This window comes from Hyposmocoma kahamanoa, unplaced genomic scaffold (genome assembly GCF_003589595.1).
Source record: "Hyposmocoma kahamanoa isolate Upper Pololo Valley unplaced genomic scaffold, ASM358959v1 65, whole genome shotgun sequence".
Taxonomy (NCBI): domain Eukaryota; kingdom Metazoa; phylum Arthropoda; class Insecta; order Lepidoptera; family Cosmopterigidae; genus Hyposmocoma; species Hyposmocoma kahamanoa.
In genome coordinates this window covers 3,292,714-3,320,356 of record NW_020653853.1, presented here as the reverse complement: position 1 = coordinate 3,320,356, position 27,643 = coordinate 3,292,714, and the positions used below count along the sequence as shown (strand labels likewise).

At 36.9% G+C, this 27,643-nt stretch overlaps 1 protein-coding gene across 1 annotated transcript in view; it reads left to right on the top strand.

The window, feature by feature from the left end:
* The first annotated feature begins 716 nt into the window (after positions 1-716).
* Positions 717-27,643, top strand: part of LOC113231494 (rho-related GTP-binding protein RhoN-like) — an 89,693-nt gene continuing 62,766 nt past the window's right edge. The window contains exon 1 of the mRNA XM_026465820.1: positions 717-857. Coding sequence (XP_026321605.1) covers positions 717-857 — 141 coding nt within the window. The remainder of the gene's footprint in view (positions 858-27,643) is intronic.

Here is a 27,643-nt window from a genome sequence, read left to right as displayed (position 1 = left end):
TATTTGTGGGGGGGACAAGATATGCCTCGTGGACGCGCTTTGCATATCCAGTATTGAGTTTTAGGAAACGTGACATAGCTTTTGGATCCACACGCGCACATAGACAGTTAACAAAATTTTCATTTTTAATTACATTTATCTACGGAAAAAAAGAATCCGTTCGATTGTTGCTAGGAACATATTAATGAAATATTTTGTGTTCCGAGTTCCGTGTTCCGTTATAAATACATCAGGGGACTATGAGCTATAATCCTGGAAATAGAGAATATAGGATATTATAGGATATTTCAGTTCGAAGTTTTGGGTTCCACAGCAAAATGTAGTCGTAAATAGCAGATAATCAGTATCCTTTGGCAAGCACTAGTCAGCAGTCACGCGGGGATATCTCCTGTATAGTTCCAGAATCAGCCAAATCACAAGAAAAGGAAACGAAACATCATACACATCCGAACCGGAGTTTTTCATAGATATCTATTTATAAAGCTGACACATCCTACCAAACAATAGGTGAATTCACAGTGGCTATAAACGAGACCCCGACGTTGGCAAGAGCCGCATTTCGACTACGTCAAAACCTCAAAAATTTATTCAAATGTTTTCTGTCAATTTCTCTTTATACTTTTTTGTTAACACAGTTATTATTATTCCGAAATTCAAAGAATTAACCATGAATAATTTTTGTTTCAGTGTAGTGCAAGTATAAAACAGAAGCAACTATGTGGCCGAAAAAGAACTCTGAAGGTAGCGTGGCGGGTACGCCAACGGCAGAAGAGGAAATTAAAGTGGTGCTAGTAGGAGACGCGCAATGCGGCAAGACGTCTTTGGTGCAAAGATTTGTGTCGGACTCTTTTGTTGAGGTTAGTTTTTGTACTTCATTTTCAACACATTTATACGACAGATACATTGAATCCATGGCCATGAAGCCATGAAGCTTCGCATCCTTTCCAAGGTGAGGAACAGGACAGTTACTTCAGCTGTACCAAGCACAAGTCCGGTGATGTATGGCTGCTGTCACTTATGGGATGGCTCTGCTAAACACCAACTGGTCACCTTGGATTCAATCGACAAGCGTGCCAAAAGGCTTATAGGTGCCTCGGAATTAGTTGAGGCGAAGCTTCAGAGATTTGAACACCGCCGTAAAGTTGCCTGCTTATCGGTATTCTACAGGATATATCACGGAGAGTGTACGATGGAATTGCATAATTTGATTCCGCCTTCCCCTTTCCATCACCGAGGGACTGGACGTGCGCTGGGATACCAACCCTATGTTGTGGATATTCCCACGAGCGGCTAGAAAGTAGAATTCCCTGTCTGCGGACGTATTTCCCGAACGCTATAACTTGGACCTTTTCAAGACGAGAGTGAATAGGCAATATTTAGGTGTGCATGCTACATCATCGACCGCATCATCACTTTCCATCGGGTGAGATGGAGGTCAAATTCGCACTTATTTTTGATGAAAAAAAAAAGGTTTCGACTTTCAATGTCTTAGGCTATAACATCAATGACACTAGCAATTTTATGGTGCTTTTGTGCTTGGTGGCGGTTTAGATTAAAACATCGACAACAGACGACGCGACTCGATATAAGAAAAACGCACAACATTCTTCTTGACGTAAAAACTTTTATGTTCGGCTCAAGCTGTTAAATAGTATATATTATGTTATATTGCCTTTATCATAACCGCTCACGCGATGCGCTCCTCCTACCATAAAATGGCGGCTATTTGGTTTCGCAAATTAGAAAAGCATTCAGTTTAAATACAATTTTTATAAATAAAACTTATTATTCTGCATTGCTAAATAAATACCCTCCGTACTACCAACAAAAACATCTCAAATAAAATGCAGTAATACACCGCAAATCCTGCACTTAAAAAGCACTAATGAAATTTTTGGTGTACTTGGATAAATATGATAATATTCCGTTTGAGTGGTTCTAAAGTTAACGATGAAATTACTCCTTAAAGTATAGTTTATAAACATTTATATTCAGGGTAAACTTAAAAAACGCTACTTACGGTATGTTTTCAATAAATGAACACCGAAATCACCGGCTCAAACAATAACACACACGATTGTCGTGAAGTATTTTTGAAGTTGTTTATTTTTTTTTAAAAACTTTATGGTTTGCTAGAGTAGTTACCGAAATAGCAATTAATATTAATTCTTTTACCTGTTATAACTTCGATATCCGATAAATCGGTAGAAAATCATCACCGGCACCTCTAGGTGTGGTATGCGTCTACGGCTGCATGTATCGTGTGAGCGGTTAAACCTATCGATATTACAATGAACTACACTCGACACTATTAAAATCCGTTTTCGTGGTCAAAGCTTTGTAATGTCAGTGAATGTATTCAATAAAATTCGAAATTAATAACACCAAGTGTATTAATTTCAGTGCTGACAACTGTACGTACTTTATTAGTAATGCCTTTGTGTCATATAATATATTAGTTAGGAATACGAGTAGTAACAGTTCGCGTTACATAGACCTGTCATCAATTATTAACAGGTATTATTAACAGTGACGGAATAGAGTATTATTCGATGTAGAATTACGTTACTTAGTTGTGAATAGTGTTGTCAAACGTCTTGGTGTGTAAATGATGTCCCAGTTTTCAGGGGTTCTAAGAGCCATCTGCACAACAACTAGGACGCCGAATGTCTCGATTTTGTTTAATTGTTTCAAATAAGTGATTTTTCACTGTCAAAACAAATACTCTTTATAATATTATAAGTAGATTACATACGATTAATATGGGTAATCCGTTCATAGACATCAACGGTATTTACCGTAATATTAAATATCTGGATATGATAGTACGCGTACCGTTTCGCTACGTGGATCTCCAAAAACCAACTCTGAGCCTTATAGTGTACGATTTCCAATTGTTTTCTGTGGAGTTACCGCCGACTGCTTCCCCATAGACAAGTATCAACAACGTACAAACAAAATTCAATAAAATTATTTACCTACATTGAATATTTTATATTCAATCCATATTATCAATATATTGAATTATTAAATAAAAGTAGTGACATTTTTGTGTAGCAGGTACTATTTAAGTACTATCCATGAAAGAGGAAAGTCCCGACTGAGAAACACGTGTCGCTTTTTCGACCCTTTGTCCCGTATTTTGACATCAGACCTTGCAACACTAGTTACGAGTGAATTATTTGTTTCATGTAGACAATTGTATTCAAGATCATTGAGGACATAGGACATTATATACATATTTACGTCTATACATGTATATACAGCGTCACACGACTATGCCACACCGACGGAAAGTACCTTAAATAACGTAGATAGATAATTTTATTGAAAGACAACTTAAATTTGATTTTATAAACAATTCGAACTGCATTCATAAATTTTTAAATAATCGTCTATCTGGACCGGGAATCGAAGCCAAATGTGAAAAAAAGCACTTGCAATTTTACTGTACTGATCGAAAGCCTCAGTCATAAGGATTAGTTTCTTCTAATTAACATGGCATCTTAAATAAAAGGAAGACCATGAAATTTAACATTTAATTTGAAATTAAGTTCAGGAAAATTAAGCCTTTTCTCTGACTTTGCCGCGCTCATCACTACTGACACTATCGTTTCAAAAATATTATATATCTATATATACTCCACCACCTCGCATTTTTGTCTTAAATGGCTAGAATACAAAAACAGTGTTATCATCGAAGAAGTCTTCCCCCGGTTTTGCAAATCCAAATTCCCAACAAGGACTTATGGAAACGACGTTTAGTATACTAGTGTAGCTTTTTATCAATCAAACATTGTTTAAGCTTAGGGCGTTTAATACTTAAAATGCGTTGAGGGTCGAGTTATGTGTCCGGAAGTGTATATGTCGGAACCAGTTATCACATTAAACATAATGTAATAGAATTTGGGGTATTGTTTACGTATTGCGAATTATGACAGGACAAAACTTAGCTAATATTATTACGTGTTGTTTTCTAATTATTAGATAATCGATTTACAAGGCTACCTACGAATCATATTAACATTCTTTGTTTACAAATGTATCAAAGTGGATCCATACCAGCATTACAGCATCGAGTATATAACCATAAATAGAGACGAAATAAGGGTCATCCATCACTGGCAAGTCATCAGGTAAATGGGCCTTATATCACTTTTAAACATCAACTCTCGTTTGCACTGAAATAAAAAATTAGAGAGCGGAAATTAGTATAGCTCCAACAACGGGCCTGTGTGTACATCTTCTTATATTACAAAAGTATTCTGTACTTATTGTAATAAAGATAATATCTCTAACAATGGGGGGCTGTGTGTTGGGGAAAAACAGCAAAACATCTAATTACAAAACAAACGGAATCACATTTCATCTATAATTAAATATTTAATATGTAATTTTTCAATTTTTAAATCAAAGCTCAAGTTAAACTGGTCGATTTGAAGTAAAACAATTGACGATACCCGTCAATTGTTTCGAATTCGAGGTGGCCACTCCGAAATATCATTTAATTTGTTTGAAAACTATTCTGCCATATCATTACCATGACAACTGCGCTCCGATTGGCCAGCCCGAGTTCGAAACAATTGTTTCACTTCAAAACGACCAGTTTAACTTGAGCCTTGCTATAATGGACGAAAATTAAAAAATTGCGTATTTAATTACAGTTGAAATATGATTTCGTTTGTTTTGTAATTAGATGTTTTGCTGTTTTTTCTCCACCACCGAATGGAACAACCCCCCATAGTTAGAGATATTATCTTTATTACAATAAATACAGAATATTTTTGGAATATAGGCAGATGTACACACAGGTCAGTTGTTGCCGCTGTACTATTTCAGCTTTCTAATTTGTGATTTCAATGTAAACGAGAGTTGATATTTAAAAGTGATATAAGATCAATTTGACGATGAGTTGCCAGTGATGGATGCCCATTATTTCGTCTCTATTTCTGTTTATATGCTCGATGCATTCAACCGAGGTTATTATTTCACCGCCGGCTGAACGAACTGATAACGAACAGTGAATGAGCCAATCAAGTAATTTCTGACTAAATCAGCGCAGAGGATGTTTCCTTCAACGTCTCCCTTTACGGCCATAACTCTGACATAATACATAATTGAAGGTATTTGAGGAACGAACCCTTTTATTCCATAATATCCGTTTCACAATATTACGATTTCGAATTTCAAGGGAGATTCCCTTATGATCATTATCAACCTGTTATACGTCGCACTGCCGGTCACGGGTCTCCTCATATAAAGGTCATCACTTGCATCGCAACGTGACACTCTGGACGAAAATACATAAATTATTGATTCGAATTATCAGGTTTTCGCGATTGTTACACATAAGGAATTATCGGAGTCATACTATTTTTTCGGATCTCATTTATTAATTAACAATATGTTTAATTTAATTTAATTTCGATTTATATTATAATTACGCACACGCTGTAACAACAACTGTAACAGCGAAACCCTGTATCGCGTGTGCCACGGACACACGCATAGACAACCACAAAATACTCCTTAGATTTTTGCGATTTAAAGTTACAAGCAGCACTGCAACTACACACACGACTTATTTGTCACATCTTTTATATCATAAAAAAAACACTACAATAACAATAATAATAACGCACACACTCAACATAGCCCCGCACTAGGGAAACCTTCTGTCGCGGGTGCCATGGATATACACATAGACAACCATAAATTACACCCAAACTGACGAGAGAAATAAATGTAGGCCATACAAATATTTCTACCCGCCCAGGAATCGAACTCTACGTGGCGGTCCAGTACGGTAACCGTACGGCCACGGTTTGAGACGATGTAGCTAGTACTTTATAAATGATAATTAAATTACATATTAATTGTTACAAAGTAATATTTGTCACAAAGTCGCAAATACGTGACACGTGCTCAGATTGTGACAAATCTTGGCGTGACATGTTGGCACGAGCTTGCTATACGGAGAAAATCCTTCAAAACATAAACATATTTTATAAGAGAGGTTTTTACACAGTGCAGTTCTTGTAATTAGTAAGTATTTCTCTCATAAAGCTCATGTGTTATTGTAGACTGTTAAAGGTGTAATCGCTGTATTTTCGGGACCTGAGCCGTATTATCTGTTATGCAGTTATTTTAGTACATTATGTATTAAGGGCGGAAAATAAGAAATTATTAACGAGATGACATTTTTTCCAATAAGATATCAAATGTTAAAGTTTTAACACCATCTGAAAAAGCACATCCTGACGATCATTTTGATAGGTAATAATTACAGAAATTAATTAATAATGTCATCTATCACAATTAAAGTCTTCATCAAATACTAAACGTCAACAATCCCGCCAAACTTTTTTTTTCACATTTTTTTTCTATTATAGGGACGCATCATGAATATTTGTTTCTTTATACTAGGATATCGAGTATTTAACAGTGAAATACTAGTAAAAATTTGGTGTTAATGTATGTGGTAACACCAAAGTTATTTATAAAACAGTTCACCAATCGGGTACTGTAATTTACTAGTAACTATAGTTACCAGTGACGTTCGACCGAAAGTGAACATTTTGACAGTTACTGGTAGCTATAGCTACCAATAACTATTCAGTGGATTGGAATAGAAATGAAATGCTGAACGGTTCTGTATTTCAAGCACTTTTGATCAAACTACCACACAACAGTCTACTGTTTGATGTAATCTTTTAAACACCGAGCGAGCACTTAAAATCCATAAATAAAATCCATAAATTATAATCTCAGTACAAAGTACTAAAATACCGATCTCCAAAGTCATTCATCCCCTACTTTACCACACTTACAGGTGGAATATTTTCTTCAAATTTAAATGGGACCACTAAGGAGGAACAAAAAAGGGAACAACAAAAAAAGAATCATCAAAATCGGTTCACAAATTATCGCATAACATGCATAAAATAAAAACACAGTCCAATTAAGAACCTCCTCCTTTTTACGGTTAACAATGGAGTCAGCGACGACCCGCCCCATGCAACGCGAGTGGATGGCGAAATTATGCGAATGTATGCGTACGGAATTAATACAGGTACAGGGTCAAGAGCACGTCAAGGTTGACGCTTAAGAGTTAAATCCAATTCTAAGCCGCGAGAAGAGTAAAGAATCACTCCATTCGAATACTCTCCGACAGCATATCAGTACCTACTTCAAACACTGAACAGCTATGACATAAACTCAGGACTCATTTATGAATGCCATCAAGCACTCTTGGCGGTATGTATTTACACAACCACATAACTCTACAGTGGACTAAGGGACACAGACATGGCAATGATGCAGCTGACGAGCTAGCCAGAAAAGGGTCGGAGACGGACGCTGCAAGACCAGAACCCATAGTGTCCCTCCCCTACCAATGGTTCAGAACAGCTGTACACAAAGGTCCAAAACTTTCATAATAACCGCTCACGCGATGCGCTCTTCCTACCGCAAAATGGCGGCTATTTGGTTTCGCAAATTAGAAAAGCATTCAGTTTAAATACAAGTTTTTATAAATAAAAATTATTATTCTGCATTGCTAAATAAATACCCTCCGTGCTACCAACAAAAATATCTCAAATAAAATGCAGTAATACACCGCCAATCCTGCACTTAAAAAGCACTAATGACATTTTTGGTGTACTTGGATAAATATGATAATATTCCGTTTGAGTGGTACTAACGTTTACCATGAAATTACTCCTTAAAGTATATATATACAGGAGAACTTAAAAAACGCTACTTACGGTATGTTTTCAATAAATAAACACCGAAATCACCAGCCCAAACAATAACACACACGATTGTCGTGACGTATTTTTCAAGTTGTTTATTTTTTTTAAATGACATACCCAGGCATTAAAAACTTTATGGTTTGCTAGAGTAGTTACCGAAATAGCAATTAGTATTAGTTCTTTTACCTGTTATAACTTCGATATCCGATAAATCGGTATAAAATCATCACCGGCACCTCTAGGTGTGGTATGCGTCTACGGCTGCATGTATCGCGTGAGCGGATAACACATGGACTACTCTTACGGTTTGTAGACAGGCGAGGAAAGCACTCCCAACGCTCAACGCCAGTCTATCTCGACAAGTAATTAAACTCAAAAGGCTTCGTACTCTAAGTGCCGCCCTAAGGGGTCATGGTCCATACAATGAAAACCTCTTCAATTTAGGTATCACAGACAGCCCTCTATGCAGAGCGTGTATGGAGCGGGTGAGGAAACGGCAGCGCATATCCTACTACAGTGCTCTGGCGTGGCCAACTACAGGTCGAAGTACCTTGGAGTGCCAAGGTCGCTCCCCGAAGTCTTCAGCAAAACGAGGAGGTTGCTGAGATTCTGGAGGAGCTTGGGTGGCACGAGTAGGACCCTGCACCCACCACACGCAAAATAGGCGCCTTGACGTCGGTTGTGGACACTAGCCCAACCTACAACACTAGTTTACACCAAGTAAACTCTATGCCGCTTACGATAAGAACGGTCCAAAGTACAAAGTGTCACGCTTGATGTGCTCTTGACTGTATAAGTAACATTTTAGATTAGAATAGTATAAACTTTGTTGCACACAAAACTAAAACAGTGAGAACACAAAATATAGTGAAAGGTACTAGTTACCAAAAAATCTGTCTTGATCGTTCATTTTTTTTTCTTGCTTACTTACTGTTATCACGGTTTAAACGGTGTTAGCTAGAGCAAGGCGACCGCCATCGTTCCAGTTTTTCGTCACATCAATTTTCGTTACCTTTTTAGCGACGGCTTGATGTATTAGGATCAAACTTTTCTGGTACATAGCTGAATTTACTGTTTAGTATCAAGCCGTATATACTACATATCGGGCTTTAGAAAAAGACAATCGGTTGATTTCGGCTTTATAGAGCGTCGTCTCTGTCACTCATACCTATATGAGATTTTATGGATTTTGTCGCCAATTTGTCAGCCGCGCGATGACGTACAAAACTCAAATTCAAGTATAAAAAGTAGTACTGTATTTCATAGGTAAGCAAATTATACTTAAAATCTATAGACTCTACTACTTATTATGTATATATATATTATTATTTAATTATTATTAACATTAAACACTTTGATGAAAGAATCGACATCTGACTGTAGTCGCGTTGGACATTTAACAGATATCATTTTTCATTCATAATTGCCAAACCTTACTTTTTTTAATACTATTAAAATTTTAATCATTGTCATCTAAATTTATTGTTTTATTTTCATTAAATAAACAAAGTTCTTGTTCAAAAACCCTTTATTTATATATTAAAATTTGAATATTAATGTTTGAAACGGTCAATTCAATACGTAGCAAAGTTCTGCGTATTTTTTTTAAAAGTGTCAGTAGTGAGAATGTTTGTCGGAAAGCTTTGAAACCTGATTGGCAGTAGTTGTTTGAAAAAAATAAATGGCCTGGAATTGGACCCAATTCAACGAATTGGATATTGTATCGATTTAGGTCTTTTATTTAATTTGTAGTAATCGTTTTTGTAGGTTAGTGTGTTGTCTAGCTACGGTATATTCTCGTAGACAAATCTTGATACGTTAGGAACAAACCTCGACCTCGCCGTACATTGTCTCAACCAGATTAATGATCCACTAAAAAAGAATAAAAGGAAGTTTGTATAAAAACTGATCAAGGAGGTGTCAGGGCGCAAAGAACAATGGCAAAATCATAGTTAAAAGAATGCGTTAGCGTCTTCAAATGTGTTAATTACAAGTTTGAATAAAATAAATCTCATAAAATCTTAATTAGAAGAAAGTAATGACTGATTTGTATATATCCGGACTGATATCTACAACTATCAGTTTCTTAGTTTTTTAACGTTAAGCGACATCTAGCCGCCAAAAAAGGAATTTTAGTATCTACGTATGGGTATGGTCCACATTTAGATCACGTAATATTAAATATACTGATTCGACCGATTTGTAATAAGCTAATAAAATACTAACTACTTCATTACAAAAAATAAAGTCGATAATTTCTTCTCCAAAAGATGCCACTCGCGAAAATGGTAAAACGTTCCCAAAATCAGGGATAGATGGCGCGTTTTCAAAAAAAAAAATATTTTGTGTCCTTGTTACCAGTGCAATAGTCTGTGGTATGTTATTAATTTACTATTTTTTTTTTTGTTATGGCTTCGTGCCTTTTGATCATACCAGTATAAATAATTTCCTATGAACTTTCGTCACTTTGCAATCCCACGACACTATTCAGCTTCTATTAACTCTGTTTAAGGCTTCTGTAGTTTATTTTACCGAATATATATTATGTTATTCAAATACGTAACATATAAACTCCAACACTTCATACTGGAATATCTTTGATTCCTGTCTTCTCAGAATAGTAAACAAAAACAAAATTTGTTCAGGAATTTCAACTCTATATTTTCATATATTTTTCATAAACAGACGCATACAAATTATGTCAACAAGAATTTTACGTGCACACACTCATAGCCCCGCACTAGGGAAACCCTGTATCGCGGGTGCCATGGACACGCACATATACAGCCACAAATTACACCCAAACTCACGAGAGAAATTAATGTAAGCCATATAAATACATAGAGGAATAGAAGAGGATTTGTTTGTATATTTTTTTTTTTATTGTGTGGCAAATAAATGGTTTATATGGTTTATATGGTTTATATGGTTTATAAATACTTCTCCCTGCCCGGGAATCGAACCTGAGACCTCTGCGTTTCAGTCCGGCGTGAAATCCGTTCGGCCACGGAGGCAATTTACATGTGAGTTTGCCATTGTCCTTCAGGTAGCCCCTCTGTCTTACTTACTTAGCCTCTATTTGTCTTATTGTAAGACGTCTGTATAATATATAGAGAAAGGTTTCTAAGTATTTTTAATCAATATTAATAGCAATTATAGTAGCACATATTTATAATGCCCGTCTAAAGTGACTCTTTCTTTCTTTTTTTTTATCCCCGCAGTAGCAAAGTCCTGTACCGCGAGTGCCATGGACATACATATAAACAACCACAAATTACACCCAAACTCACGAGAGAAATAAGATGTAGGCCATTGAAATATTTCTCCCCGTCCGGGAATCGAACCCGGGACCTCGGCGTGACAATTCTGCATTGTAACCGTTCAGTCACAGAGGCACATCAGCAGCAGGAAATTTTGCGAAAAATTTTTTTTAATCCGTGTACATTTTTTATAATTATCAAATGATGAGTCGAGCAAGTCGTATACCAGGTGGTAACCACCATGCAGGACAATTGCAGTGCCACCCAGAGACTTTATCGCACTTGAGGTGCACTGCCAGTGCGCCTGAGACATAACAAGTCCCATGTGCTTGTAATTTCACCAGCACCATTAATAATCCTTGAAAATCAGAACGCAGTAATGTTTATATTTCTGCTTGGCGGCAGAAATAATGTATAATGACAGTACTTACCTTCACGAACAATTTTATGAAAAGCTCTAGTGCTACCAAAATATTAGGGGTTAAAGTATGAAATTGCCGTTTTGCACTGAAAAATTAAAACAATTTTTTTTAAGATTAAATATATTTGTTTAATCAAAGTTTTTTCCCTTGTTGTCTATACATTTCTGCCATGTAATCGGAAGGTCATTTAAACCTTTGCGATAGAAGTCTGGAGACCTGGACTCCACAGCTGTGTGAAGGGATTTTTGTACTGCTTCCTGGGAATTTTATTTCCATACGAAAAAAAATCAAATTGCGGGAAAAAATGGTAGTCGGTCGGGGCGAGGTCCGACGAATATGTAGGATGATGGATAATTTATATCTGCAGGTCTTGTAGTAGTAAAACTGTTTCTCAAGCAGTGTGAGGTGTTGCGTTATCATAGAGCAATAACGGTGAAGCTGTTTTGCTGCGAGTTCCGTCGTCATTATTCAAACGCCATATGTCATATTGTGGGTATGCTAACATTAAACCATGACGTTTCGTGGTAGTTTGATACGGATCGGCTTCCATCATTACCTTCAATTCAACGTTATTTACATTTGTGACTGGTCTTCCTCGTGGTTCTTTCTTCAAGTCGTAATTTGCCGTATTGCCGGCGTTTGCCGTATTTGCGTATGCCGTATCCTCTCCAAATACAGCATTGACAGTTTCTGCTACGTTAACTCCATGTGGAAATTCGTATTCGAAAATTAGGTACTCAGATTTTCGCTCTGAAATCGGACACCATACAGGTTTAATTTTAATTTAAAGTGGCCAGTAAAATAAATCGGCAATTTCATATTTAAACCCCTATTATTATTTATTGTTAATAATATTTTCATAAATACAAGTCTTCAAAAAATGCGTATATATTTCTATTCAAATAACTTTTGGTTATTGACCTAGCGTTCAGTTCCAATGATTACACTCTTTGATAGAGTCAAATAAAATAAACGTAACGCGCAAACGTGACTCGGTCTTCGTTCTAGGAATTGTGGTATACCCTCTTGCTACCAGTGAATTGTTATTGGTGTGTTTGTCCTCGTAACGACGTTTGAACGGGTTCAACGTGTTGGAATCGTTTTCGAAACTGTATTTTGTTGTATTAGCACGAAGCTTTCATTCTTAGTATTGCATAAAGACTTCACATAGAGTTCTTTGGTACGGGAGAGCGGGGCTGAACTTTCCAATTTTCAAATAACATGAAGTTTTATAATGAAAATGAAGGGTTTTGATTTTCAACATGTAGAAATAATGAACAAATGTTTATCGTTATCGGATCTTTGTATTCAGTTTTCAACAACTTTTTAGCCGTAGCGCCATCTATGAGAAATATATGAAAGTATTTCGTCACCCAGTTAAGTACTCGCTATTAACTGCAATTACATTTTTATTGAATGTCAAAATGCTTCACCATCATGACATTCAATTATTTTTTGTGAAATTGCTGCTCTAGTTTGTTGTATTATTAATACAAAGAACAAGATAATGTTTATTGTTTTTTTGGAATATTATAGTCACTTCTATGACAAATGAAAACTGTCAAAATGCGAATAGGTAACTCGCTTTTGAACGCAACATGCTAAGGAAAGCGACAAACGTTCGCGCTCTCGCCGAATGACATTACACCGCGAGTATTTAGTCCATTTCTCGACGAAACGTGTTTGTCTCCTCGACAAAGACAGTATAAGACCAGCCCTGGTCGAATGCAAGGAACTCGTTCAATAACCCAATCGCCCTGGTGGTTGGTGCATTGCAACCCTGTACAGTGTGCATTTTATATCGTACTTAAAAAAAGAATATCGAATATTATAGGCGATCAATAAGTAGGTATCTAGGCATCATATTTATACGAGACCATACCGAAACAACATGGAAAATACCTTAGCTGAAAAATAGTTATTACAAGCCAAAAAGGGATATAGCAAATAGTATTCCGAGTATATCGGAAATCCGACGTGTTTGTCGATCCAAATTCCCTTGTATGTTGTTTTAGGCTGACTCAAGAGTGGGCGCAAACGGAATAGACGTAAGCTATGCTCACATAACTATTTGTATTGTAACAGCTGAATGATTTAAATGATTATTATAATAGATACATAAAAGCGTTTATGTACAAGCATTATATGCAAGTATGTTTCGGGTAATTGATAAGAATATTTTAATAACAGTATAGCTCCTTGTGAAAGATTTCGTCCCGTAGAAGTGCGTCCATAATAATATATATTATTGCTAATTAATAAATTTAATGAACATGACATACGATACTTTCATTTTAACTTTCACGATTTTTACACATTATTTGATTTTTAATTCGGGACTTAGTCACGTATAAAACATATTTTATTTTATTTGCCTCGACGTTTCGGACATATTGTAACGTTCATGGTCTCGAAGGGACTGAAGAGGCGGGCGTCAACATTCTTTAGTTTTTCTAACTACCCGCACTTGATCTTCATTATTTATTTGTGCACTATGGTTCTCACTAGACCGACATACAACACTCACGACATCCGGCGACTTGTCGGGCGATACTTGATGTATTTAAACGCTCTGTCTCACCACCATCCCCGTCACCTACAGTCTGTTGGAAGATCTCTGATAAACAGAGCATACGATCTTTGTGATCCTGAATTCTTGGAGAATGAGATATCTCACGTTCAGAAGGTCCTTATGTGGAACGGATACAGAGTGAACAGACGGCAACCAAAAAGCTAAAGCGGAAAACTAAACGGAAACGTCCTGACGTTTTAAGGCAACCAGCGTTCATGCCTTACGTGAAAGGAATAACGGACAAAATCGGTACAGTACTAAAAAAGTACTCTATAAAAACTGTGTTTACGCCGTTATCTAAGGTCACGGGGCATGTCAGATCACCTAAGGATGTAATCCCCTTTCAATCTCCGGGCGTTTACAAGATTGATTGCAGTTGTGGGAGTTCCTATATTGGGCAGGAGGATAGCTAACAGTAAAAGGATATAGGGGCGGCTTTTATGCATCCCATTGCTTTTAGAAAAGGTTCATGTTGCATTTAACCTATTCTTGCAAATTAGCTGCAAAACTTGCATCATGTGAGAATCGTTTAAAACATTTTAAGATGGCTGCACTAGAAATCTGACTTTTATTAAAAAATATATTGTTATTATAAAATAAAACAATGTAATATATAATAATAATCTAAATAATCTACTAACAAAAATCTCTTTGGTTTGCCGTTATTCTTTTAACAATAACAATGTTAATTAAATTTTTATTGAATTAATTAATACAGTGAATAGCGACATCTCTCGCTGGGACTGGTAGCTGTAAAGGTACTAACTGGGTGATAAATCTGTAATAGATTTCTCATAGATGGCGCTACAACTAAAAAGTCGTTGAAAGACCAAGTATAAAGACACGACGCAAGCACATAGAAAAATTCGTGAGGTCCGTTGGTTCGTTCCGTGGCTTAGTTGGTATTGTTATATTAGAATGAAAGAATATTATAGACTTTAACAATTTAGATTTATTGTAACTTATAGAAAGCACATGGGTACAGGGAGGAAGTGCATTTTGACATACATGAATACTTATTTATTTTTATTTTATGACTCTGGCACCTTACACATCAGGTATAGCGTGTGGCACGGTATGCAAGAAGACGTCGGTTCGAATCCGACCGGATCGAAGGAATTTTTTCTGAGTGTTCGATCTTTGTATTAATAATAGTAACAATGTTTTTATCGATTACCTGCGAGACAGGCTTTGCCTAGTGCAGGAATCGTAGGAAATTCTCTGTACGCTACAACTGAGTTGTGTTACCTGATTCTTTGTCGTACTTAAATTGTAATGTACCTACACAAGTTCATTTGTAAAATAAATTATTTGTATTTGTAGGTATATCATATATTTTTTTGTAATACTGTAGTTAATAGCAAATACCTAAACCATTTCACCTAGCAAAACAATTTTTCTTGCTACTGCTCTGGTGACTTGCGTTAGAACAAATCGATCGATGTAATTAAAAAATTAAATGTCCTAAGTTTCATTAAAAAGTCGCTGACCTCGAACACAGAAATTGTACTGTTCGTTCAGTTCCGATGTCGCAATACAATGTACAGAATTAATTCCCCGAACCGAGTTGACTAAGTGAAATTAAATTAATTCGCTCTTCGGGGCGGGTTTCGCCCTTACTAATGGTTATGGCGCCATTAAATATTATAGAGGACATCTAAGCTTAAAATTTAAGTGACATTTTAGTGAAATTCAAAGCGGAATGTCACTATTCCTAAACAATTTTGTCAATAATAACTCTAAACTTTTGTTATGACTTTGGAATGACTCTAGTGTTATATTGTGTAGGCGACAAGATTCTTAAGACTATACAACCTCAAATGGCATTAGCAAACAGTGACAGTGTTGAATTAATCGCTTTAGAAAAAGTATATAGTAAAATTGAAGATATACTATGTGGTGTGAAAAACAATTTCTAAAAATTTTTACGATAGAAAAAAAAACATAAACTTACCTTGAAATTTTACGAGAAAACCGCTATATTTAAATACCAATTTTGTTTTTATATCAATTGAACTAAATAGGACACGTATACTTTCAAATGGTTTTAATTTCGCCGTTAGACCCAAGCAAATTAAACCGTATCAGTACGGGAAAGATTTTAATTCGAGCTAAGGTAATATAGACTCTTGTGTATCTTTTTTTATTGACTTCGAGTGACTGTACGAACAGGTCGATGTGGTGGTTAACGACACGCCTGTCCATAGCGTTGCAGTGCCTAGCGGTGTAATATTAAACAGACAAAACTATGAATCGTCATGAATAATTATCGGATATATACCGGATTATTACCATGTCAATTATCTATTAAAATAAATTTAGTAGCAGTAGAGCTCATTGTGACAGAGTTCGTCCAGGCAAGCACTGCCAGCTTACCTATTGCTGCCGCTAATTAGTTTAGCATTACTGCGTTTCGGATTGGAAGGGTAAGGGTGCTTGTGAAATTACAGGCGAGACTTGTCAACTTATGCCTCAGGGTGAACAGCGCAGTGGCAGGGCCTCTAAGGGCTCACTTTGAGTGCAGGCGCGGCGCAGGTGCGGGCGCGCGGGTCTTAGCCTCTTCCCTTTCACAGTACGGAAGCGGCTACGAGCGGGTGGATCCACACGTCGATTGCCATCGCCACTCGGAATAAGGCCTAAGATCCTTGCTATTTAAAGCTCTGAATGGCACTGCAACTGTTATAGATAGGAGTGTCAGTTACCACCAGGCGCACTTCTTATTCGTCCCGTCACTAGTATTATAAAAAAATAGCAGTATTGGGTTAAACAATATCAAAACACTACTGATTTACGTAATGTGTGGTTGCAAATTTCCAACGGATGACTCAATACTGCAGGTATTTCATATGAATTACTAACAATCACGTTACATTGAGTGAGACAGCAACTATAAACAAAGGGTACTAATTAAATTAACAAATCATCTGCAGTCGGTGTTTGTTGAACAAAGGATGCCTTCATTGCCAATTAGATAATAATAACATGACATATCAATTTGTACAAGGGCAGCAGTGGAAAAATCACAAAATTATCGCACCCTGAGTATAATAAGCAAAATAATATCTTTTTCGGAGAGGGTTTAATAATTCTATTAATGAAATTAGTCGTTAACTTTTTTGTGCTTAAAATGTCACATAACAGCCCCTTTATGTACCCCACAGTAACTCTGTCGGATACATAAAGCGCTATTGCTCGTGCTCGTTTTTGTTACAACGTAAAGAGCGTCCGTGTAAAGGCTAAATAGCTCAGGATTATCATCATCGTCATGGCGACCGTTTTATTATCCAATCTTGGGTGTTCGCCTCTTCCCTCTTCTCCCACGCTTGGCGATCTTGTGTTCGATTAATCTAGCCCTGACCTCCGTGTCGTCGGATGTCGTCCAACCAGCGCTGTGGTGGTCTGCCGCGCCCTCTGATTTCCGCTCTGGGTCCTCCACTCAAGTACTCGGCTTGTCCAGCAACTCTCGTCCATTCTCGCAATGTGCCCAGACCACGCCCACCTTTTCTTCGTCACGACAACCATGACATTTTTAACTTTGGTCCTATTTCGGATCCAAACATTGTAACTCCGAGCATTGCTCTCTGTGTGACTCGTAACCTCTCGGCGGAGTTCTTTGTAAGAGTCATGGTTTCCGTAACAAAGACGAGCACGGGCATGACACACTGTTCGAAGACTTTAAATTTGTATTTTGCCACGTAGCGTTTGTTTGTTGGCACCAAATGTAGGCTACGCCTGAGGGACCCGTCGTTCCAATTCCTCAGCTCAGGATAGACCGCATCAAATCAATCGCGCATGATTGCCTTATAACGCGCGATAGAGTGTCTGTGTAAAGCCCGCTATATTTTGCTTCAAATAGTTTGTATTATTTTTATTACGTTCATACAGGGTTTGAAGTTATCAAGATTTTTTTTTACCATATCAAGTGACTGAGCGGATAGCTCGTGCGCCTGATAGTAAGTTCGTGTAACCTGCTACTACCTAACCTGTCCATAACAGTTGCAGTGCCACTCAAAGCTTTAAATCGCAAAGATCTGAGTGGCACTGCCATTGCGCCTGTCGTCACCCAGAGGCATAAGTTGACACTCATGTACCTGTATACCCTTCAAAACCGGAACACGGTAATGCTGACATTACTACTTGGCGGCAGAAATAGATAAGCTGGCAGTACTTCCCTGGACGAACTCTGTCACAATGAGCTCTACTGATACTAAATTTATTTTAATGGATAATGAACATTATCCGGTACATATCCGATAATTATTCATGCTGATTGATAGTTTTGCCTCTTTAATTTAATTTGGCTAATATTTACAAATAGTGAGAAAACTAAACAAACACGAAGAAAACTTTTACGATTTGGTTTCTTTTGAGAATGATATTTGACTTGTTTGGATACAAACATGGTACGGCAGTGACATCATTTTATTGTTTCAATAAATCTTATAATTTGCAAGATAATTTATCGTGTTAAGATCTCGACAAATATCTATGATAATTGTCACTTCAAGCCCTGCTTTTATGTGATAAACCTTAGAGGATGGAAGAAAAATAAATGATAATCGCACTATTGACATGTGATGGAATGTGGCTTTATTCTCAGTCATAACATGGTAAATCATGGTAAATGTCAATCTTGCTGAGGACGAAAGGTGTTTTCCATCTCAGTATAGAGTACTAAAAGAGCCGACCTCAAAAGTTCGTGGAAATACATATGTTTGACAAGTTTTATTGAAATCGGTTACCGGGAAACATTGACTTACAATTATATGGACGTCGGGTCCGCGCTAAAAAGTGTCCAAACTTATAGGGCGTTAAAATCGTATACAGGGCGTCATTCACGCTTTAGTCTTCGTTTGTTCGACTGACAGCGAAGCAAGCAAAATTAGACGGTATACTGCGATGACATTACAATTTAAATTCAAGGTTTTAGCTTTTTCATATTCCTTTACATGTCACTACGTTTAAATAGGTTGACTTGGGACATTTTTTTCGTGGTTTTTGTATTAGACCTGTCGTCCATTTATTTGTAAGTCAATGTAAGTCAATCGGGAAAGTGCGTGAAACTGGATTCATCCCCTAGTTTGCCACCTTTAGAGGTGGAATATTTTCTTTAAATTTAAATAGGACCAATATTGAAGTATCCTCTTTCTAACAAAAAAAGAATCATCAAAATCAGTTCACAAATATGCTGCGTTACGCGTAATATACATACAAAAAAATTACAGACGGATTGAGAACCTCCGCCTTTTTTAAAGTCGGTTAAAAATATTAAGTATTTTGCCATGAAAAGGCCTAGAAAGAATATTCATGTATCCCAGAAATATTAAAGAAAACTGCAAAAATTACGTCCTATTCTTTCCGACTGTTCTTTCTGTCATGGCGACTCCTAATTGGGTTGGCACTGGTATGCTCGAAAATGACTACTATCCTATATTCGCGGCGAACTTTCGTGGGCATTGAGGACTCGTGTGTACCCGCAATGTCATTATAGTTAATGCCTCTTCTCAATGCCCCCTGATTCTGGACACAGTACTGCCAAATCTTCCAATTAAGACGGCTCAAAAAAATTCTGCGAAAAAGTTTGTGTTCCCACCTGCTCCTTCCTGTCATTTCTTAACGTACATTGAAGAAAAGTTTTGATAAAATATTCTTATGTTTTATCTCTTAGTGTAAACAAAGGTAATGGAACTTTGTTTGGAATTTAAATCTCGCACATACATATATTTTTTAAAGAAACCAACGGGCTTTTTACAGGGCCCTCTGCATCAGGGCATCTGCCGACACATAAGGAGCCTGAACGTGCCCTAACGGTTGGTTTGTTCGAAAAAACAAATATACGCAATTTAAAATTTAAAAAAATATTTATGTTATTCTGGTCGGCCTTACCATACCAAAGAAATAGTTTAATTATGTGAAAAAACGGCCTACTAAAGAAAGAAAACACAGTTTCTAGGAATCTGGTCTCAGTGGAAAACACAAAGCCAAATAATATCTTTATTTCGTAGATAAGCGAATTTCACCAGAAACCGTCAAATTGATTAAACACGACAACACACTCGTAAGATTCCTCCTGAGAAAACTGAGCAGGAAACTCTAGGGGTTGCATTTTGTAAATAAACGTTTGTAAACATTTACAATATAAATTTTGTAGCATTGATACAAACTAACAATCTGATTGTTTTTCAACGCACCGTGTGGCAAGTCGTTCTGATGTATAAACAGTACAACGCAATTGCGACGACGCAACATTCGTGTGGCATCTCCCTAAAGGTGCTGGCGAAATTACAGGCACATGGGACTTGTCAATTTGCGTCACAGGGACGGGCGCAGTGGCAGTGCTAATAAGGTCTTTGCGATTTATAGCTCTGTGTGACACTGCAACTGTTATGGAAAGACGTGTCGCCTACCACCAGGCGCACGACTCGTCCCGGACATTTTAAAATTGTCTCAGATATGACGCCAACAAGCGCGCGATGGTGAGCTAGGCGGCGCGATGTCGTCGTTATACCGCTGGGCAATTTAAAAAGGACTTGCACCGAATTAATATGGAGCTTGGTACTTTATTCCCAGAAAAAATTAACCAGCCTCAATTTTTTTTGCTAGATATAAGCTTGAATTAAAGAGCTTAGCAAAATAATAAAAAAAATATTGTGACCTGCTTATTTATTTATTTAAAACAAAAGTGTGGTAGATATGTTAAATTAATTCCAGCAACACTGCGTCACTAAAAAAAGTCCGAAAAGCAGCAACATTTAAACGCTAAAATATTCAAAATCATTATTTCTAATTGGCTACATAATTATATTGCAACAAGAATGACTTTGACATCTGATCTGTCAATATTTTTTATGGCATTGGCCACCGGCCCATTAGCCAAAAAATACATAAAAATCAGTTTCAATCAATTGCGTTCCGTTTTACTTCACATAGTACTAAAAGTCCCTAACGATTTTCTGGTAATTGCAGGTTAAAAATAATTTGTTTTTAATTCAGACTTTCTAGATTTTGAGAGCTCTTTACAAAAAATCAACTAATAACCTGGTTACATTTTCCATTTATTTTAGTACCACTAAAGGAACAACTCCTTTAGGGTTGAATGTGAATTTAACAACTAATAGGGCTTCCGATGAAAACCAAAATTCAGTAGGTTCTCCATAGTACTTAAAGAGAAAAATCGCCATATAAAAATGATGTAAAAAGTTCGTTGGTTTTTATTGAAAAAGTTAGATTATTTTATTATTAAATAATTCGTCTTAGAATTTTATTTTCGCCTGTTTTTAGGATTTTATATGATCAGATAAAGTACATGCTATCGTGTAACACATTAGCACATTCTTTAGACAATATCCGTAGGTACGTCGTATATTTTTTGTAATATCGTTATTTAAAAGTAAATTCCTAAATTACTTGATCTAATTCCGCTTCTCTTCCGGTGAAAAGACTTAAGATTTTTTTACGTTTGTTGTGTGTTACTAGAAATTTACGTTAAGTAATTCTCTTATTCAGATTTCTGACAATCATAGTGTTGACTTTATTCAATGAGAGTCTTTGGTAGTGATGTAACAATACTTTGCTTCTGCTTCCGCAACTGCGGAAATTCCGCATGCCTTTCACATTGTTTCCATTTCTGCTTCCAAAACTTTTATAAAGGAACTGTAATCGGATGTTTACAACGTTGGCGACACGATGGCGCGCCTTTTTTTAAACAGTTTTGTTTTAAATGTATTTATGAAACCAAAAACAAACCCTGTTTGGAACTATTCCGTTGGGTCTTTATCGTCGTCTTAGAGTGAATAACTTCGTATGTGACTCCAGCACGAAGATAAAAATGTGGTGTGAAATGTAGTAAAAGCAATAAAGTTTGTACTTAGCATTTTAATTACTTACATTATACCTCTTTCTGATACTATATTATTTAAAAAAATGTATTTGAGAAAGAAGTTATAAGTTTTTTCTTCAAAAAAAATTAGTAAACACGAATTTAATGAAAACGCGTATCTAAGGCGACACTATAGTATTTACACTACCGCTTCCGTTTCCGCTGGACGATCCGAAGATGTAATTTGAAAATCTGTTTCTATTTCCGCTATCACCGTTTGCATCACTAGTCTTTAGTATGTATGTGGAAGGAAAATGGCATCAAAAATGAATTTGCCATTATCCGCCATTTTCTTATTTCAGTTGAAAGCGGTCCAGTAAACATTTTCAATTGAGTACGCTCTCACGCTATGAAGGCTTCATTCAATCCCGGTTCATAATGTACTAGCATTTGTACTGAACTATTTTACTTTGACCCCTCGAGCTACGAATCCATGGTGTTTACAGCGGTCCAACTAAATGGATAAGTTAAACCTCCATTGAAACTACATTGACCAACGGGCGTTTAAATTCGATTTCTCATTTTAAATTACAAAAGTAAAACTAGAACTATTACCACCGATTTCGTAAGTTCTTTACAACTCAACGGTTATTCTACGTGATCGATCAATAAAGCCAAAAGTTCATTTAAAAATATGAACTTGATTTAATTTAACGACCTGTTTCACTGAAAACGGATGCAACTTACGTTTTAGGATATCGCGATTGTTAGAGCGATTACACACGGCGACATTTAGCAGCGATCAAAGCGATGCAGTCGCTAATCGTCTACCTTTACATCGCTAATCGTCTACCTTTACACACGCGCGCGATTTTTAGCAGCGATGCAAACGCTATGCAAGCGCGCAACTGCATCGATACAAACATGCGATTGCATCGTCATACACTTGGGATTTATAGGCGATTGCAACGATGCTATCGCGCGTTTGTATAGATGCAGTCGTGCGTTTGTGTCGAAGCAATCGCTTATAAATCGCAAGTGTAGCGATGCCATCGCGCGTTTCGCGAACGCGCGATTGCATTGCATACACGGCTATTTGTAATACCAACAACCTTGCAGGACTATGTTACTAACATTATAAACAACAATTTTTGTCCCATGAATTTTAATTATTCATCATATTTTGCTATTGTACGAAAATAAAATATTGAAATAGATTGTGCGCGATTTTAAACAGCGTGATAGATGCGCGCGGCGCATCGATGCAATCGCGCGTTTGCATCGCCGTGTGTAACCACTCTTACATACGAGAAGACAAAGATTTTTTCGGATCTAAATCGCGTTAATTTGTTTTTTCGAACCAACCAACGTTTTAAAGCCTTTTTAAAGGGATGACTCCCCGCAATGACGTACGAAAGGCGCACCCTGGGCTACAATCGGCGAGTATCTTACATCATGATCATATCAACCCATTTAACGTTCCTCTGCTGGCACAGATCTCCTCTCAGGCGTGGTTTTGGGCCATGTTCCGCCACGCTGGATTCTTCACTCGTTTTCCAAGGGTTGTGGACCTTCTACAGCGTGCAGGTTACATTACGATGTTTTCATTCAACGAAAAGCTCATGGTAAAATTCAAATTAAATTTCGCACATATATTCCGAAAAACTCAGAAGCTGGAGTCTGGATTCGATCCGGCCACGGAAGAAAAAAAACGGTAACCTATCACAAGCTCGCAAATTTTTTTTTGTTCGCAATAACCTTTGTTCGAATTTTCATTACACCGAAAACCGAATTATAACGAAACACTTGTTCTTTCAGGATATGTTGAATGTTTATCGAAAAGACACGATTAGGTTCGGTTAAGTTAGGTTTAAAAGAAAAACTATTTTCCTCTCAAAGTTACTTTCGAGGTTATGAAATTTTGACCAAACGCTATTTCTGGAAAATGTAATTTCGGTCTACCGGTAGGTAACCAAAAAAAACAATGGAAGTGGAATCGCTGTCGCCAAACCGCACAAAAACAAATCATTAATACTACGAAATCTTGATAATTATTAGCCATTGTTTCTAATTTAAAAGGATGTAACTAATTCTGGAATGTTAATATAATTCAAACGTTACCCAGTCGCTAATATAGTTGAAAGTTCAATGTTGCAAGTTGCGACGTTTTGGCTTTATATTGAAATTTTATTCAACGTGCTGCCACCTCTGTAGTTGGACTGCGACGAATGATTAACATCTGAATCAATTCGATAAACAGTAAATTAAAAATGTATTAAAATAAGATAAGACTTACCGTTGATATGAAATAGGGGAAATACGTACAAAATGACATAGGATTCTATTTTTTTGTCATAATACACATAATATACATAGTGGTAATACATAACACAGTCATATTTTACACCAATAGTCTTTGGTTCATTATTTACTGACAGTAACAAACATTATAATATATAAACATAACGAAAAACAACAGAAAACATAATTCTTAGTTTAAATGAGATCAATCAAAAACCATTTTGTCATATACAATGGACAAAATGACACACATGTTAAAACTATACAATTATTGACAAAGTTTACAAATAAAACGCTTTGCTCTTTAGGGTAAGAAGCGTGAGCCCAATACAAAAAATTTAATGGAGTACTGTTCGCACCTTTGGGACGGCTCTGCCAAGTACTTGCTCGATGCCCTAGATGGACTGCAGCGCTACGCCTTCCGTGTTGTCAACGATCCTCATGTAACTGAGCATGCGGAGTCGTTACAGCTTCGCAGAGATATAGCGTCTCTTAGCGTATTCTATCGTCTGTACCACGGTGAGTGCTCTGAAGAGTTATTCAACCTTATCCCTTCCTCTCCTTTCCATCAGCGGACCACCCGTGCCGGACTGCGTTGCCACAGTTGGACGGTCAGTTCAATACCGTCCCGCACTAAAAAGTTTGGCAATTCGTTTTTATGCCGAACCATCAAATTGTGGAACCAACTCCCGGCGCATGTATTCCCTCCCCTCTATAACATCGGGTCCTTCAAACGTACTGTGAAGAAGCATTTGGCCAGACCGGCAAAATGATAGTGACGGAGTGAAGATATTTGTGTTTTCCATCCGTTACTCTCATCTTTGGACTGTATACTTTCCATCAGGCGCGGTGCAATCATTTTGCCGAGTCACAATAAAAAAAAATAAAAAAAAAAAATTTAAGCATCATCGTAACCAGCCTTTTCCGGGTTAAGATCGAGAAAAAAGATCGGTGCAATATATGCAAGGACAGTCCTCTTCGTTAACTCGAGGGTTGCAAGGAAAATTTTCTTCTTCGCTGTCATCTTCAAACAACTTTGTAGTGACGTTTAGTCTCTTCTTTGTTGGGGGAGCTATGGGATCATTTTTCGATTTAATTTCTCATGAATTTCCCTTATATTCCGAGTAGCAGTTAGAACAAAATAGATCTGCCGAGTCTTTGGTTTTTCCTTTTCCCTTGTCCAGTAATAAAATGTCCTTTTGGGGCTGAAGAAAGTTATGATATATATTATTATAATGAAACTTATAATGAATAACTTAAGTGAATTAAGTTGAACTCCTTTAATGAGTGCTTAAGTAAGTAATACCTATGTCATTGTAACGGTTGTGTGTATACGTCGTTTTGGCCATAGAACGGTTTTAAAAATGGAAATTCAAAAATTAACACACAATTTTTTTTTCAATCTTATTTGAGGGCAACAACAAACTATTTTGGGATAAAACAAATACAACAACAACAGGTACATTAGCGAAAAACTTATCATTCATATAGAAACACTTGCCGTAAAGCTTTAACTGCCTCCGTGGCCGAACGGTTACCATGCCGGACTGCCACGCAGAGGTCCCAGGTTCGATTCCCGGGCCGGGAGAAATATTTGTATGACCTATATTTATTTCTCTCGTGAGTTTGGGTGTAATTTGTGGTTGTCTATTTGTGTGTCCGTGGCACCCGCGACACAGGGTTTCCCTAGTGCGGGTCTATGTTGAGTGTGTGCGTTATGCGCATTGACTTACAATTATATGAACGTCGGGTCCGCGCTAAAAAGTGTCCGCACTTGTAAGGCGCTAAAATCGTATACAGAGCGCCAAACTCCGCTTTAGTCTTCGTTTGTTCTACTGACAGCGCGATACTGCGATGACATTACAATTTAAATTTCGAATAGGTTGACTTGGGACATTTTTTTCGTGGTTTTTGTATTAGACCCGTCGTCCATTTATTTGTAAGTCAATGGTTATGCGTTATATAAAGAAAAAACTCGTCACGTACAAAACCTCTGTCTTCCGCGACGACACTGGGACGGATGAAAGGGGTGAGTTCACGCTTTGCCAGGTTAGTAAAAACCACTTGGGTCATATGATGCAGTTGTCAGTTGCGTGCTAGAGTCCGCCAATTTCAAATTATGTCAACTATGTAATTTTGTCCATATATGTCATTTTGTACGTATTTCCCCTACTACTACGGGTAACATTTTTGATAGAGCTACCATTTTTGCACTCCAAAACAACACAATAAGGCATTTTTCTGCAATTTCAGAGTATTTACGCTAAAGATTGACACAACCATACCATACAAAGCCAAAAAGGCGCACTGAGCTCAAGTAGGTCTTTCCAGACCTAATGTTGGCACGCGTCAGTTGCTACCTAACCACTTCTACGGTATTTATTATTATGTGGATTCGGCCTCTGCTTGAAAGGCGGTACGTCAGTAAGTAGTATTCGTATGTAAACTGTTACTTCTTCTTGTGATTGTATGTGCGCTGTACAATTTGACACAGAAAATTGTTACGTAGTCTTCACAGTCTCTAACGACAACTTTACTGCCATTTTAAGCTCATAATAGAGGTACAGTCCCGAAAATTGTAGGGAAATTTCGGATCTGTGTGTTTTGCATGAAATTGTTAATTCTACCCAAGATCAGATGTTCGAACAACTAGATTTGTAAGTACTTACTCTGCCGGTGCCGTCCATATTCTCACCACTGACAAAGGACAACGTTTCAAAAAATTTACCGTTTATAAAGTCCAATTTAGAAAATATTACAGGAGGGTGGTTGAAAGCACGGAAGAAAAAAACAATGGAAAAGCCTTAAGTCTCGATTACTACAGGGTTTTTCAACAAGAACTTTGTTTTGTAAATCAAAATAAAACAATAAATTTAGATGACAATGATTCAAATTTTTATTGTATTAAAAAAGTAAGGTTTGGCAATTACGAATGAAAAATGATATCTGATAAATGTCCACCGCGACCACAGTTACAGATGTCGATTCTTTTATCAAAGTTTTTAATCACTTTTTGACAAAATGGTGGGTTTGTTTCGTTAATCACTTCACGAATTTTGAGCTTTAAGGCTGCAATTGATTTGATTGTATCCGTACAGATTCTGTCTTTAACATAAAAAACAATCCAGCGGTGTTAAATCACATGATCGCGCTGGCCATTTAACGGCTGAATTTCGTGAAATTATGCGATCGGGAAATTTGGGTTGCAATAAATTCATTGTTTCGGTGGCTAAAAACCCTATATGAGAGCCGATGTTGTCAAAACTCACACATTCTTAATCTGGAACACTACAAAATCTTGATATTGATTGGTCGTAGTTTCAAATTTAAAAAGAAATAAGAAATTCTGGATTGTTAATATAATTTTTAAACTTTACCCTGTTGGCATATCGTTGAAAGTTCAATCCATCAATACCTATTATTGCAAGTTACGACGTTTTGACATTGACTTACAATTATATGGACGTAGGGTCCGCGCTAAAAAGTGTCCGAACTTATAGGGCGTTAAAATCGTA